Source organism: Lagenorhynchus albirostris, chromosome 12, assembly GCF_949774975.1.
Source record: "Lagenorhynchus albirostris chromosome 12, mLagAlb1.1, whole genome shotgun sequence".
Classification (NCBI taxonomy): Eukaryota; Metazoa; Chordata; class Mammalia; order Artiodactyla; family Delphinidae; genus Lagenorhynchus; species Lagenorhynchus albirostris.
In genome coordinates, this window is record NC_083106.1 from 15,964,961 (window position 1) to 15,979,297 (window position 14,337).

At 35.8% G+C, this 14,337-nt stretch overlaps 1 protein-coding gene across 4 annotated transcripts in view; it reads right to left on the reverse strand.

Annotated features, from left to right (window-relative positions):
* Window positions 1-14,337, reverse strand: part of TAB2 (TGF-beta activated kinase 1 (MAP3K7) binding protein 2) — an 86,569-nt gene that overhangs the window by 3,371 nt on the left and 68,861 nt on the right. For 2 of the 4 annotated variants that reach the window (XM_060167922.1, XM_060167921.1), the window contains exons 4-6: window positions 9,893-10,053; window positions 9,584-9,677; window positions 8,248-8,328 (exon numbers count right to left, since the gene is read on the reverse strand). In XM_060167922.1, the coding sequence (XP_060023905.1) occupies window positions 8,248-8,328; window positions 9,584-9,677; window positions 9,893-10,053 (336 nt within the window). Of the gene's footprint in view, window positions 1-8,247; window positions 8,329-9,557; window positions 9,678-9,892; window positions 10,054-14,337 lie in introns of those variants that run through there. The other 2 variants (XM_060167924.1, XM_060167923.1) reach the window with 2 other exon arrangements.

The following is a 14,337-nucleotide window of genomic DNA, read 5'->3' on the forward strand; positions in this document are numbered from 1 at the left end:
ATTTATACAGTAATTTTCTTTAAATTGAATAACTTTAAAACAAATATCTATTTAAGGTTTACCTAAGTAAAAATATCTGAAAAATCAAGGGTCTGACAGTGCTAATTAGTATCCTCTAAGACACATTAAAATAAATACAGTTAAAAAAAAGTTTGACTTTTTACCATCTACAATTATTTCACACTCCATACCTGGGAAACATTTTATAGCATAACTGTTTTAATCTGGGGATAATCCAGTCTACTTACTAGAATTTTGGTCTCACCAAGGTTAGAAATCATTCCTACCTGGCACATTTTCAGTAAAACCTTGTCTTTCCTTTTTGTTTAACTACAAAGGTTTTTTAGGAAGGCTATTCAATCTATATTAACACTTCAATCTATTATTAAGTGCCAGAATCTTCTTCATTATTTAAGTAATATCTAAGGTATCAATAGAGGACCTAAATTTTTTTTTAAATGGAAAAATCTCCAATGGTTTTCTTACATCTGCACGATCTCTTTTGGTACTTAGAATTATGACTCTTATTTATGAGTGGTATTTGGAAACTAAGTAACCACCAGAATTGAAAAAAGAGGAAATTAGGTGGCACAGGATGACTTGTGATTGCCACACTTCATTTTAGCTGTTAAAAAACCCTGCATTGGGCTTCCCTGGTGGCGCAGTGGTTGAGAGTCCGCCTGCCGAGGCAGGGGACATGGTTTCGTGCCCCGGTCCGGGAAGATCCCACATGCCGCGGAGCGGCTGGGCCCGTGAGCCATGGCCGCTGAGCCTGCGCGTCCGGAGCCTGTGCTCCGCAACGGGAGAGGCCACAACAGTGAGAGGCCCGCATACCGCAAAAGCAAGCAAACAAACAAACGAACAAAAACCCATAAAAAACCCTGCATTGTCTGTTGGTGGAAATGTAAACTGATACAGCCACTACAGAGAACAGTATGGAGGTTCCTTAAAAACCTAAAAATAGAACTACCATACGACCCAGCAATCCCACTACTGGGCATATACCCTGAGAAAATCATAATTCAAAAAGAGTCATGGGATGGGGCTCTTTGGTGGAGCTAATGGCAGACTCTGGGAGGGCTCACGTCAAGGAGAACTTCCCAGTACTTCTGCTGCCAGTGTCCTTGTCCCCATAGTGAGCCACAGCCACCGCTGACTCTGCAGGAGACCCTCCAACACTAGCAGATAAAGAAACAGAGGCTAAAGACCCGTTAGCAGGAAAGTCAGCACTGGAACTCAGGACTTCTGACTGCAGAGACCACCCACACACTTCCACATCTTCTGTCTCTCTCAAGGCCCAGCCCTGTCTTCCGAAGAGAGATCAGGTGCTGACAGGGTCTTGGTGCTCTGGCCGGATGTCAGGCCAGAGCCTCTGAGGTGGGAGAGCTGAGTTCAGGACACTGGACCACTAGAGGCTTCCCAGCCCCACGTAATATCAAACAGCGAAAGCTCTCCCAGTGACCTCCATCTCAACACTAAGACTCAGCTCCACTCAGTGCTTCACCCAGCAAACTACAGTGCTGGGCACCCTATGCCAAACAACTAGCAAGACAGGAACACAACCCCACCCATTAGCAGACAGGCTGCCTAAAATCATAATAAGGTCACAGACACCCCAAAACACACAACTGGACGTGGTCCTGCCCACCAGAAAGGCAAGATCCAGCCTCATCCACCAGAACACAGGCACTAGTCCCCTCCACCAGGAAGCCTGCACAACCCACTGAACCAACCTTAGCCACTGGGGTCAGACACCAAAAACATGGGAATTACTAACCTGCAGCCTGTGAAAAGGAGACTCCAAACACAGTAAATTAAGCAAGATAAGACAGAGAAACACACAGCAGATGAAGGAGCAAGATAAAAACACACCAGACCAAACAAATGAGGAGGAAATAGGCAGTCTACCTGAAAAAGAATTCACAGTAATGACAGTAAAGATGATCCCAAATCTTGGAAATAGAATGGAGAAAATACAAGAAATGTTTAACAAGGACTTGGAAGAACTAAAGAGGAAACAAACAATGACATATAACACAATAAATGAAATTTAAAATTCTCTAGAAGGAATCAATAGCAGAATAACTGAGGCAGAAGAACGGATAAGTGACCTGGAAGATAAAATACTGGAAATAACTACCACAGAGCAGAATAAAGAAAAAAGAATGAAAAGAATTGAGGAAAGTCTTAGAGACCTCTGAGACAACACTGAACACACCAACATTCGAATTATAGGGGTCCCAGAAGCAGAAGAGAAAAAGAAAGGGAGTGAGAAAATATCTGAAGAGATTATAGTTGAAAACTTCCCTAATATGGGTAAGGAAATAGTCAATCAAGTCCAGGAAGCACAGACAGTCCCATACAGGATAATCCAAGGAAAAAATGCCAAGACACATATTAATCAAACTATCAAAATTAAAAACAAAGAAAAAATACTAAAAGCAGCAGTGAAAAGTAACAACATACAAGGGAATCCCCATAAGGATAACAGCTGCTCTTTCAGCAGAAACTCTGCAAGCCAGAAGGGAGTGGCAGGACATATTTAAACCGATGAAAGGGGAAAACCTACAACCAAGATTACTCTACCCAGCAAGGATCTCACCCAGATTCCACAGAGAAATTAAAACCTTTAGAGATAAGCAAAAGCTAAGAGAATTCAGCACCACCAAACCAGCTCTACAACAAATGCTAAAGGAACTTCTCTAGGCAGGAAACACAAGAGAAGGAAAAGACTTAAAATAACAAAGCCAGAAGAATTAAGAAAATGGTAATAGGAACATATCGCTAACTACCTTAAATGTAAATGGATTAAATGCTCCAACCAAAAGACACAGACTGGCTGAATGGATACAAAAACAAGACCCATATATATGCTGTCTACAAGAGACCCATTTCAGATCTAAGGACACATACAGACTGAAAATTAGGGGATGGAAAAAGATATTCCATGCAAATGGAAATCAAAAGAAAGCTGGAGTAGCAATTCTCATATCAGACAAAATAGACTTTAAAATAAAGACTATTACAAAAGACAAAAATGGAGACTACATAATGATCAAGGGATCAATCCAAGAAGAAGATATAACAATTGTAAATATTCATGCACCCAACATAGGAGCATCTTAATACATAAGGCAAATGCTAACAGCCACAAAATAGGAAATCGACAGTAACACAATCATAGTCGGGGACTTTAACACCTCGCTTTCACCGATGGACAGATCATCCAAAATGAAAATAAACAAGGAAACACAAGCTTTAAATGATACATTAAACAAGATGGACTTAATTGATATTTATAGGACATTCCATCCAAAAACAGCAGATTACACTTTCTTCTCAAGTGCTCATGGAATATTCTCCAGGATAGATCATATCTTGGGTCACAAATCAAGCCTTGGTGAATTTAAGAAAATTGAAATCGTATCAAATATCTCTTCCGACCTCAACACTATGAGACTAGGTATCAATTACAGGAAAAAATCTGTAAAAAATACAAACACATGGAGGCTAAACAATACACTACTAAATAACCAAGAGATCACTGAAGAAATCAAAGAAGAAACCAAAAAATACCTAGGAACAAATGACAATGAAAACATGATGACCCAAAACCTATGGGATGCAGCAAAAGCAGTTCTAAGAGGGAAGTTTAGAGCAATGCAATGCTACTTCAAGAAACAAGAAACATCTCAAATAAAGAACCTAAACTTACACCTAAAGCAATTAGAGAAAGAACAAAAAACCCCCAAAGTTAGTAAGTAGAAGGAAAGAAATCATAAAGATCAGATCAGAAATAAATGAAAAAGAAATGAAGGAAACGATAGCAAAGATCAATAAAACTAAAAGCTGGTTCTTTGAGAAGATAAACAAAATTGATAAACCATTAGCCAGACATATCAAGAAAAAAAGGGAGAAGACTCAAATCAACAGAATTAGAAATGAAAAAGGAGAAGTAATAACTGACAATGCAGAAACACAAAGGAGCATGAGAGATTACTACAAGCAGCTATACGCCAATAAAATGGACAACCTGGAAGAAATGGACAAATTCTTAGGAAAGCAAAACCTTCCAAGACCGAACCAGGAAGAAACAGAAAATATAAACAGACCAATCACAGGCACTGAAATTGAGACTATGATTAAAAATCTTCCAACAAAAGCCCAGGACCAGATGGCTTCACAGGCGAATTCTATCAAACATTTAGAGAAGAGTTAACACCTATCCTTCTCAAACACTTCCAAAATATAGCAGAGGGAGGAACACTCCCAAACTCATTCCACGAGGCCACCATCAGCCTGCTACCAAAACCAGACAAAGATGCCACAAAAATATGAAAACTACAGGCCAGTATAACTGATGAGCATAGATGCAAAAATCCTCAACAAAATACTGGCAAACAGAATCCAACAGCACATTAAAAGGATCATACACCATGATCAAGTGGGGTTAATCCCAGGAATGCAAGGATTCTTCAATATACACAAATCAATCAATGTGATAAACGATATTAACAAATTAAAGGAGAAAAACCATATGATCATCTCAATAGATGCAGAAAATGCTTTTGACAAAATTCAACACCCATTTATGACAAAAACCCTGCAGAAAGTAGGGAGAGAGGGAACTCACCTCAACATAATAAAGGCCATATATGACAAACCCACAGCCAACATCGTTCTCAATGGTGAAAAACTGAAACCATTTCCACTAAGATCAGGAACAAGACAAGGTTGCCCACTCTCACCACTATTATTCAACATAGTTTTGGAAGTTTTAGCCACAGCAATCAGAGAAGAAAAAGAAATAAAAGGAATCCAAATCGGAAAAGAAGAAGTAAAATTGTCATTGTTTGAAGATGACATGATACTATGCATAGAGAATCCTAAAGATGCTACCAGAAAAATACTAGAGCTAATCAATGAATTTGGTAGAGTAGCAGGATACAAAATTAACGCACAGAAATCTCTTGTATTTCTGTACACTAATGATGAAAAATCTGAAAGAGAAATTAAGGAAACACTCCCATTTACCACTGCAACAAAAAGAATAAAATACCTAGGAATAAACCTACCTAAGGAGACAAAAGACCTGTATGCAGAAATCTAAGACACTGAAGAAAGAAACTAAAGATGATACAAACAGATGGAGAGTTATACCATGTTCTTGGACTGGAAGAATCAACACTGTGAAAATGACTATACTACCCAAAGCAGTCTACAGATTCAGTGCAATCCCTATCAAACTACATATGGCATTTTTCACAGAACCAGAACAAAAAATTTCACAATTTGTATGAAAACAAAAAAGACCCCGAATAGCCAAAGCAATCTTGAGAAAGAAAAAAGGAGCTGGAGGAATCAGGCTCCCTGACTTCAGACTATACTACAAAGCTACAGTAATCAAGAAAGTATGGTACTGGCACAAAAAGAGAAATATAGATCAATGGAACAGGATAGAAAGCCCAGAGATAAACCCACGCACCTATGGTCACCTTATCTTTGATAAAGGAGGCAAGGATATACAATGGAGAAAAGACAGCCTCTTCAATAAGTGGTGCCGGGAAAACTGGACAGGTACATGTAAAAGAATGAAATTAGAACACTCCCTAACACCGTACACAAAAATAAACTCAAAATGGATTGAAGACCTAAATGTAAGGCCAGACACTATAAAACTCTTAGAAGAAAACACAGGCAGAACGCTCCATGACATAAATCACAGCAAGATCCTTTTTGACCCACCTCCTAGAGAAATGGAAATAAAACCAAAAATAAACAAATGGGACCTAATGAAACTTAAAAGCTTTTGCACAGCAAAGGAAAACATAAACAAGACAAAAAGACAACCCTCAGAAAGCGAGAAAATATTTGCAAATGAAGCAACTGACAAAGGATTAATCTCCAAAATATACAAGCAGCTCATGCACCTCAATATCAAAAAAACAAACAACCCAATCCAAAAATGGGCAGAAGACCTAAATAGACATTTCTCCAAAGAAGATATACAGATTGCCAACAAACACATGAAAGGATGCTCAACATCACTAATCATTAGAGAAATGCAAATCAAAACTACAATGAGGTACCACCTCACACTGGTCAGAATGCCATCATCAAAAAACCTACAAACAATAAATGCTGGAGAGGGTGTGGAGAAAAGGAAACCCTCTTGCACTGTTGGTGGGAATGTAAATTGATACAGCCAGTATGGAGAACAGTATGGAGGTTCCTCAAAAAACTAAAAATAGAACTACCATACAACCCAACCCAGCAATCCCACTACTGGGCTTATACCCTGAAAAAACCGTAATTCAAAAAGAGTCACGTACCACAATGTTCACTGCAGCTCTATTTACAATAGCCAGGACATGGAAGCAACTTAAGTGTTCATCGACAGATGAATGGATAAAGATGTGGCACATATATACAATGGAATATTACTCAGCCATAAAGAAACGAAATTGGGTTATTTGTAGTGAGGTGGATGGACCTAGAGACTGTCATACAGAACGAAGTTAAGTCAGAAAGAGAAAAACAAATACCGTATGCTAACACATATATATGGAATCTAAAAAAAAAAAGAAAAATGGTTATGAAGAACCTAGGGGCAGGACAGGAATAAAGATGCGCAGACGTAGAGAATGGACTTGAGGACACGGAGAGGGGAAAGGGTAAGCTGGGGCAAAGTGAGAGAGTGGCATGGACATATATACACTACCAAATGTAAAATAGATAGCTAGTGGGAAGCAGTTGCATAGCACAGGGAGATCAGCTCTGTGCTTTGTGACCACCTAGAGGGGTGGGATAGGGAGGGTGGGAGGGAGACACAAGAGGGAGGAGATATGGGGATGTATGTATATATATATATATAGCTGATTCACTTTGTTATACAGCAGAAACTAACACACCATTGTAAAGCAATTATACTCCAATAAAGATGTTAAAAAAACAAACAAAAAACACCCCTGCATTGTGAAGTATAACTGATTTCAAGAACTAAGTAAACCTCTATAAGTGAAACTAGTAACTTCCTATTTTAGCTTTAAGGCAAAAATGACTGATTCTTTATTTCTCCCAAAGTAGCCAGTACACAAGCTTCTATCTTTTGTGCAAAGGTTTTTAAGTACTGGAGTTTTTCTTTTCGAACTTTTTATCATGGGAGAACTGTGAAATAAACCCTCAGGCACTTATCCTGCTTCTACAACTCTCAAGACAAATCTTACTTCATCTATATTCCACCTCCCTCCTAATCTCAACACATAAGTACTGGATTATGTTGAAACAAAACAGGATCTTTTTATATGAAAATTTTAGTTTTTGAAAGACAGTAAGAAAGAGTGTATTAAGGCAACTCATTTAGAGGCTAAAATACCCACTTTGCTTATTTTAGGAAGCTAGGCTATACCACTGTTTTCTTTATTCCTTTATTCAATTAACATCCAAATAGCATCCAATGTCTGAACACTGGCTTCCCCATGTACTATGCCAAATACCCTAATCTCACTTTTGCTCCTTTGTAATAAGAGTTCATTACGTTCCAGCTAACAATGTTTAAAGACATTTAAATTAAAAAATATGAAGATAAAGCTAGGCCTAATTAAATTATACTTGAACAAAAACGAGTGGACAGCACAGGATACTGAAAGAGACTATGAAAATTCTTGTAACCAACTAAAAAACTAGTAACATACTTGTTTCTTTCTTATTCCCATTTTATATGTTTTTTAATGCCTGGAGTAAAAAAACCCACACAAATGTTCCGACATTTCTTAGTTTGGTGTCTATACAGTCTGTGAATATCAGTGATGTAAAAATGATAATAGGTAATTATTTTAAAAAACCATTCGTCTGAAATTCAGAGTATTCTGATTACAGAGAACTATGCGTAAACTATATAGGACAGAATACTCATGAAAAATATACTTTCCTAAGGTGTCTTCCTTAACGTTTGTCTAAAATTTCAAAGAATGCAAGTTTCCGCACCTGGTGATCTTTTTTTTTTTGGCCAAGATTTGCTATTTTGGGAGTATATGATGAATCCTTAGGACATGCATATTACTTTTCAAGAGCTAAGTACATTACATTTTTGCACCCCTCCAATTCCCAGCATGTAAGTGAAAATAAATATCTTCCGAATGAATCCATCCAAGAATGCCGAAGTTTGAAGCACTTCTAGAGTGGAAGGTTTTCCAAAACCTTGCTTTTCAAAATGCAACAGTTCTCACGCTTACTGGACACACTAACCTTTGGGTTTTGGTGGCACAGGACCTACAAATCCAATATTGTCATAAAAGTTATGAATAGCGCTGGGATTAAAATGTGGTCCTGAAATACATAAAAAGTAAGTATATCAATGCTTATAGCTCAAAAATATTAAAAAAATTGTTAAAAAAACCAAATATTTTTTTTCTAAAAAATATCACAGTATAAATAGAAGAAATAAATACTTTTTGCACCTCTAATGTCAAATTACATGTCAGGGTTTCAAAAACAGCTGAGATAGGTATAATATAGTACCCATAACAGAGGTCTAAGTGGTAAATTGGGGAAGAAGTCAAATTAATGCCAGTAAGATAGTAACAGAATTAGAACTAGACGCCTGTTCTATGTGACAAGATAACTTAAAATTTAACAATTTAAAATACAATTTTAACATGGTCTTAAGCAACTAAATAGCTTGGCTTCAAGTTAAGTATAAAAACCTTGTAGTAATGTAATAAAATGCTTCAGATTTTAAACAAAAGGAACAAGTTCAAGAATTATAGTTTCTAGACTGGCACTAACTTCCTTTTTCTCTCCAAAGTTAAATTATGGCATTTTCAATGAATGTTTCAAGATAAACAGCTTACTTACTAAAATAAAACAAATCATCTTTCAGTTTAATGGATTTTGGCACATACTAAGAAGTATGATTAAGGGCTTATTTTTTGGCTTCTTCCCTTTCCTGTCTTTTCCATTCTATATATTTCTATTATTTCTAAACTTCAGAATTAGGTTTAAGTTATAAATATTCCTTTTAGTTGTCTATGGAACTGAATTGTAAACATTTTTTTGTTTTACAATAAGCAGTTATTGCGTGTCAAGAATAGCTCAAGTATAATAAACTATCATTGTCCTAAAAATATATAAGCCGTATTTTTATTTTCTTCTCTATTTTAGCAATTAAGAAAGTACCATTAGGGTGGCGATGCCTTTTAAATTATGTTCTTAAAAGCATAATTCTTGAAAGGGAAAAAGGTATATGAGGTACGTACATCTTAATCTTATTAAATATTGTACCAGATTATACTAATACATCACAGCAATACTTTTGACAATACAGCCAGACATACTAATCACTGTCTTCCCTTAACACATGACTAAAGGGGATTTGAAGGCTATACAATGTATCAAATTACTCCTCAACCAAATATACAACTTTGGGGGGGAGTGGAGAGTGAGTGAAAACAAAAATCCAAGTAGCACTATATGCTCCAAAGTCAAATCTGAAACAGTAAGATCACAATTGATAAGTCTGGTTTTAGCCATGGGAAAAGAGTTGGTAAAAATGAATTTCAGCTGAGTATGCATTGAACTTTACCTCTGGCTTGAAAAAGATCAATTTCTTTGGTTAAGCAGTCAATGTCAATCTGGAGTTGTCTATTACAACTTCTCAATTGCTGCATTTCTTCGAGCTGAAAAATAATTCCATGTGAGAAGGATCTACATTGAACTCTTGTGTTATTAGCTTAGAAAGAGTGAAATTTTGCAGGGGGAGGTAAGGACAGAGAAAGAAGTATGAATTAAGAGCATTTCTAGAAAACAAGATCAAGCTTTTATACTTATGACAGATTGCCTATTCTCATGTTCAAGCATAGCAGTCACAACAGTTAGAGAAAGAAAGACTTACTGAAGGTATTTGGGATATGGAATTTGATCTTTTCAGACGCCTTCGAGTTAGATTATTTTCCATTTCATTGACCTCAGATTTTAGTTTATCCAGCTTTTTCTTTTGAATCTCAAGTTCTCTTTGAAGTCGTTCCATTCTGGCCTTCTGATGTACCAAAAGAGCTGCAATACATATTAGTAAATATGAGGACCCACCCAGGTTAGTCGATTAACCTTGAAACAGCCTTGGGAAAACAAAACAAATGACTACTTCTGTGACAAACGAGAGGCTGCCAAGAATCCCAAAGATCAAAATAACACAAAATATTGTGAGTTAAACATTTAAAATTTCAAAATTTTTTACTTGAAAATTATTTTAATCATTTAAGCATACAAATGTCACTCATTTTTTGGGGGGGAGGTTTTAATATGGCCAATGACAGCATTTTTGCCTATAACCGCTCAAAAGGTCTAGTAGAGTCAATTAACCTACTTACTATTTAATTCAAATTTGACCCCTTGAAAGGATAAGCCCCTCTACTCCAAAAAGTCTGACATGTTTGGACTATACATAAGGTATCCCAATATAGACATGTTACAGATATTTTAGAAGGGAACATGAGTTAGGTTAAATCCATTTTGATGTATACAACAACTAAAACTGATTTCAATTCATATGAATGTTAACATTAAATTCCTCAAACTGCAAATTAAAAACAATACCATTCAGATAAATCAAACACATTTTCTTATATTGCAATTACATTTTGTGAAAATATTTTCCTAAGATTTCATAAGGAAAGAAAATAAGCAATCAATCTTGTTGCATGAATGATGAATTGCTTGGGAAACCTTATTAAACCATAAAAATTGGTATATGTTCCTGCCATCTCTGGACAATGTGAGCTTCACTTCTTAGGACACTGGACTGGTAGTGAAGATACCTGAATACACTTCTATTAAAAGGCAGCTTGGGATGATTCTACCATGAGAAAACAGGCAGATTTTGGAAAATACAATAAATAACCTCTAAAAATGAAAAAGTCAAGTCGATTAAACAGATTAGATTAATGCTAAACAGTCATCATCAATCAAACTCAAATTTCCATGAATCTAAAAAATAAGGAAAAGGCTATATACATTCAGGCCATTCAATCTGGTAGTGTATTCTAGAATCAGAATTAGGGTGTGAGGTGCGGGAGGCTAGTAAGGCTCAAGTACTTTAAAATTAACTTTAAACAATACATAATTTTTCCCAACAAAAATTTGACACTAATATAATCCACAGGTATTTCCTCTGTAATTCTTCTTTCTTACTTATTGGAAGAAAAGAGTATTAGGGCATTATGTTTCAAGTTTTAAAAACCATGACTGATTCTTGCTACCCTCTCCCCCATTTTAATATATATTCTAAGAACACAGGGCAGTGTTTTTGGAGGTACACATGTTCCTGGTAGAAAACTCTCCATGTCTCTGTACATCCATACCTACCCCAAGCTTGTTCTGTCAGGCTTTTATTAATTTGGTTTATTTTATTTGAATTGCAGACTTTTATCCCTCTATTTCCAAAATATAAGAATTCTGCATTAGGGTTTATTTTATTCTCTTAAAAAAGATGAGGAGTGGGCTGTTAATTTTTAGTGGGATAATAAGAGGAGAAAGACGGAGGCATGAAGTGGGAATGAAGGGCAAGGCAAAGGAGAACTAGGAGTACGTAATACACTTTCCTTCGTTTCTAAACCCTAACCACCTACCAACATGTCTCAAGTGGCATTAGACATTTGTTCAAATTAATGATTACTTAAAAGCAGTATTTCTTAAAAGTAATGGAGATTTTCTCCCTAAAAGTTTTTTCCTAAATATGTACAAAAAAAAACCCCACAACTTTTAAAAAATACATTTATTTATTTATTTTATTTTTGGCTGCACTGGGTCTTCACTGCTGCGCACAGGCTTTCTCTAGTAGCCGCGAGCGGGGGCTACTCTTCTAAAACACATTTACTTAGTGGTTCTAATGATATGTGATAATTCATATGTATGCTGAATTAGAAAATAAGATATACATTTGTTATATTATTTAATATTATATATGGAGAGGGGATAAGAACAGATTTTCTGAGAAATTGAAACCCAACCTATATTACACTCTGAGTGGTCAAAATTCATACCACGAGGGCAGGGAGAGAACCTCAAAGTAAGGAGTTATAACAATTAAATACGAAGAATCAATTATATTAGAGAGGACTTCCATTTAAAGATGATTGAGCATTGCATTTACATAATCTTCTGCCTCCTGAAACCCCATGAAAATGACAGAGGAATAAAACTGATAGAATCCAACAATGATAAAAAACAGGAAGAAGGCAATAAATGGACGAGAAATTTCAACAAGTTTCTGGAGAATGAAAGTAGATGAAGTGGCATAGGTTTATGGAGGAGAAAGCTACAGTCTCATAGACAAGTACTGTACTGCAAAGAGGCAGCTAACTTGCCTGCAGAAACCTAAAGAGGCTCCAGACTTTGGAGAATGAAGGTAACAACAGAAGGCAGAAGTGAGGAGTGGGCCAGAAAAGGGGGTTAATTGGATGTCTCTATGGAACAGCTGATCTCTCCCCATCCTGTGGAAGGGCAGGTAGCTGTATGCTTATTCTTAAGGCTCCTTCAAACACACATTTCTCAAGCTGGTTCCCATACACAAAGAATGCTAGGTGGTGATAGTGGAGTGTTCTCTTGCAGAAGGCTCTTCACTTATTCCTCACAAAGCAAAGTCTGCCAAGTGACGAGTCTCACTTGCTTACCCAGGGCTTTTAGCCCTCATAGTCCTTCATTCTCAAATATGAAGCAATAGCCAAGGATCACCACACATTTGAGTAACATCTGACATGTGAAAGACCTAGATAAAGAGATAGACTAAACCCAGACTAAGTGAATATAACTGAATAGGGAGATGAGAGAACTCAACTTCTAATGAACACCATTAAGAGAGTTCAGACAATGAGCATCCATAAAACAGCAATCTGCTATGAAAAAGGAATCGGAGAACTAGCTCTTAGAAATTAAAAACATTACTGCTGAAATGAACATTTCATACATGGACTGACAGAAAATTTAAGGAAATCTCAACTACAAAACAGAAGGACAAGGAAGTGGGATATACTGAGAATATGACAATGAGAAATAAATAGAAAATTGGTCCAGGACGTTAAATAGCTGATTAAAATAAGTTCTGGAAAGAGGCAATAAGAAACTGGAAATCAGGAGATTTCCTGGTCTGAAGGGAGACGCTAGTCTTCAAACTGAAGGTCCAATGAATGTAGAAAAATGGACGATTAAAAAAAAAAAGACCTATACGTAGATACATTACTGTGGTCTATATAGAGTAGTTATACATAGAATATATGTGTGTGTGTGTATATATATATATACATATATATATACATATATATATGTATACCTTGATAAAATTAAAATAATATCCAATTATATACAAGTAGTTAAACCATAATAAGGCACAGGTAAAGACTATGCTGCAGCTTCATTTGTAATATTTGCATTGTAATAATATTTTAATTATTCAGCCAAATCACATTAATTTTCCCTATTCTGGAATCCTAAATTATTTAAATCGTAATGGAACTGAAATTACTTTTTGTACTAGTTCAAAGGGCATTAAGTAAATTACTACCATGAGTGAAGTGTGAAGGAAGGAAACAAAGGGAATAAACTACATCAAGAGCTTACATATTATTACTTCGTATTTATAAATCATTTCACACTAAAGGGGAATCTTTTTTTGTTAGATGAGTTCATTTCATTTTTCACTTGGAAAAATTCAGCATTTTAGATTTTTCATGATAAAGTACATTTCTCAAACTGCAATCTCCTTGAGGGTAAACATTTTTGTATCATCTTGTATCTATTTTTAACCCTGAACATTGTAGGCACTTGATAAATACCTATTAAATGTAAAATAACAACAATAATTTGACTTTTAATGGATAGTAAAATGAAATAGAAATGTCTAGGAAATACTGTTAAAACAAAAATTGGACATTTATTTTAAAGTCTCCTTGAATGTGTACTTCTAATACGTTTTACTTAGCAAAATTTTAATAATTTTAAAATATGGCAAGACTTTTTTAGGTTGCTCACACTGCAGAAAGACGGCTCTTTTATATGCCAGTTCTACTAAGGAAATAAGGGTTATATTTAACATTTCAATCATACAACAATTTCTTCAGTTTTCCAAACTTAACTATCTACCTTGTCCTTTTAAATAGACAAAAAAGGAGGAGGAATAACAGGTAGAGAAAAAATACTCAGTATGTTTTAAATCTTCTTTCAGTCAAAATTAAATTTTAATGAATAAAGGTAATTTAGGCATGCAACGCCTCCTGGTGGTTGTTAAAATAACTGACAATTAGTTACTTAAAATACATACTAAGGCTCTTAAAACCGCTTCTATAG